Raw genomic sequence first — 2,250 nt, 5'->3', positions numbered from 1 at the left:
TAAAAAAAAAGAAAAGAAATTAAAATGTACACGTTTATTTTTTCTAAAGGTGAAATTGGTAACTTAGTCTAATTAATTAATTTTTTAAAAATATTTAAATAAAAATTCAAAAAAAACATACAGACACAAACTTATCGTAAAATTAATTATTATAAAAAAACACAACATAAGTGAAAAAAAAATGTAATTTTTTTCTTTATATTAATTATTTTTATTATAGAATTTAAAAAGAGAGAGAGAGAGTTCCCTCTGCCCAGTTACTCGGTAAATCTTACCAGGAAATTGAAATTCCCGGTAGGTGAGAGTTTTTTCAAAATATATATTATAAAATTAAAAGGAGAAGAAAAAAAACAGAAGTAAAACTCCTCTGTCGAAATTGGAGAGAAGGGGGCTTTAATTTTTTTTAGTTAATATATATTTAATTTAAAAAAAAAAAAAAAAAAAACTAAAGCCACTCTTTCCAAATTTCCCGGTCACTTTCTGGAAAATTGGACAGGATTTTTTTAAAATATATATTTAATTTTAAAAATATTAAAAAACATAAAATCAATATTTACAAGAAATCTTAATGAATTTTTTCGCGTAAAATTGAAGTTGGATTTGAAAAGTGAAAAAAAGATAAAATAAAAAACACTTGAATGAGAGATAAAATAGTATTTTCACCATTTGCCACTTATAATCTCAAAAGGTAAGAAAGAGTTTAGAAAAAATAATTTTATAACGTAAAAAAAATTTTAGATTAAAAATAATAATTTCTTAAAATATGACTATTAAATACAATGAACTAGTCATTTTAATTTTATATTTAAAAGTACTTTTCAAATTTCATCCGTCGATTTTTTTTTTCAATATATGATCGACTATGTCAGTCATCAGTTGGAGACTATTGATGAAGTTAGTCATCTTGGCAATGATCACAAAAATTGATCGTCGGATGTAGTCTTCTGCAGAGCTAGTTGTCACTAGAGATGGTTGTTAGAACATGTTGTCGATGATTATTTTGTTATGAGAGTTGGTCTTCATCATCGACCGACAGGTGAGAGAAGGGGGAAATGAATACTATTGAAGTCGATAGAATTAAAGAATCGTAAACGATGGGCTAAAACACCAAAAGAAAAAAGAAAAAAAAGGTGTTTGGAGGTTGAGAAAATGCAAGGAAAGAACAAACACAAACAACTTGATCTTAATACTCAAGATTATTAACCTCATAAACCAAACGCATAGAATGAAGAACAAAAACAAAAGAAGGAAAGCAAAGAGAAAAGTTGAATCTTACCCGACACAAAGCCACAGCCGCACACGCCAGATTCAGCTTACTTTTCAGAAACGCCTGATACTCATCGGAATCATCGCCGCTACTTTTCTTCCTTTCCTTCTCAAATCCGCCTTTCCGATTACTCTGTTTCTCCCAACTCTGCTTCAAATTTTCTCCAGTTTCCTTAATTTCAATGGCGTTTGATCGGATTTCTGCCGCGGAAGGCGACGCCGGAGGCGGAGAAATGGAGGAATCCGATACGGAGGCAGCTTCTTGAAGAAATCTCCGGAAAGACCACTCGGATGCGCTCCGGTTCAACCTCGATGATTCCTCCGGCGATGGCCAGAATTGGTTGGGGATTCCGTCGACGGAGAATACTCTGTCCATCATCTCTCAATCTTTCGAGGTCCAACAGCTATAACTTCTCTACCCGACGTTTCCTTTCACCCTTTTTATTGGTTAAAGTAACATTTGAGTCCTCTCATATTTGATTTTGTTGGATTTTAATTTTTAAAAAATATTTGGATACATCTCGAAAATACATATCACTTCTTATCAAATTATTTTATCATAATGTGATATATGCTAAATTATTCTTATTTATTTTTTGAAATATTTTAATTATTTTTTTTTTTTTTTGGGTGTGTGAGTAATAGAAGGGAAACATAGAGATTGACGTATCCCAAGCAAATGTTAAATTATTGATGTCGATATCGATATCGAGATTTCAATTTTATGGATATATCAACAGATATTTCTGTAAATCACAAAATTTATAGAATTTAGTTAAATTAATAATTAAGTTATTTTTACTCCAAAATTAAGTTATGGATATTGTTATTAGAAGTCATATTCATATTGGACAAAATAGAAGACATTTATATGTTTTACGAGCATGTATAAAAATTGTTAGAGATGCCCATGGATATTTAATATTGATAACGAACTCTTTAATTTACCGATATATGGATGAATATATCGACATATCCAAAGAT

General features: G+C 29.8%; 1 protein-coding gene across 1 annotated transcript in view; it reads right to left on the bottom strand.

Moving 5' to 3' along the window:
* LOC120069811 (light-inducible protein CPRF2-like) overlaps positions 1–1,749 on the bottom strand; it is a 6,445-nt gene extending 4,696 nt beyond the window's left edge. The window contains exon 1 of the mRNA XM_039021627.1: positions 1,277–1,749. Within this exon, the coding sequence (XP_038877555.1) occupies positions 1,277–1,645 (369 nt within the window). The 5' untranslated portion in view covers positions 1,646–1,749. The remainder of the gene's footprint in view (positions 1–1,276) is intronic.
* Positions 1,750–2,250: the final 501 nt, after the last annotated feature.

This window comes from Benincasa hispida, unplaced genomic scaffold (genome assembly GCF_009727055.1).
Source record: "Benincasa hispida cultivar B227 unplaced genomic scaffold, ASM972705v1 Contig613, whole genome shotgun sequence".
Classification (NCBI taxonomy): Eukaryota; Viridiplantae; Streptophyta; class Magnoliopsida; order Cucurbitales; family Cucurbitaceae; genus Benincasa; species Benincasa hispida.
Note: the sequence above shows the minus strand (reverse complement) of the source record. Positions and strands in the feature narration are given on the sequence as shown.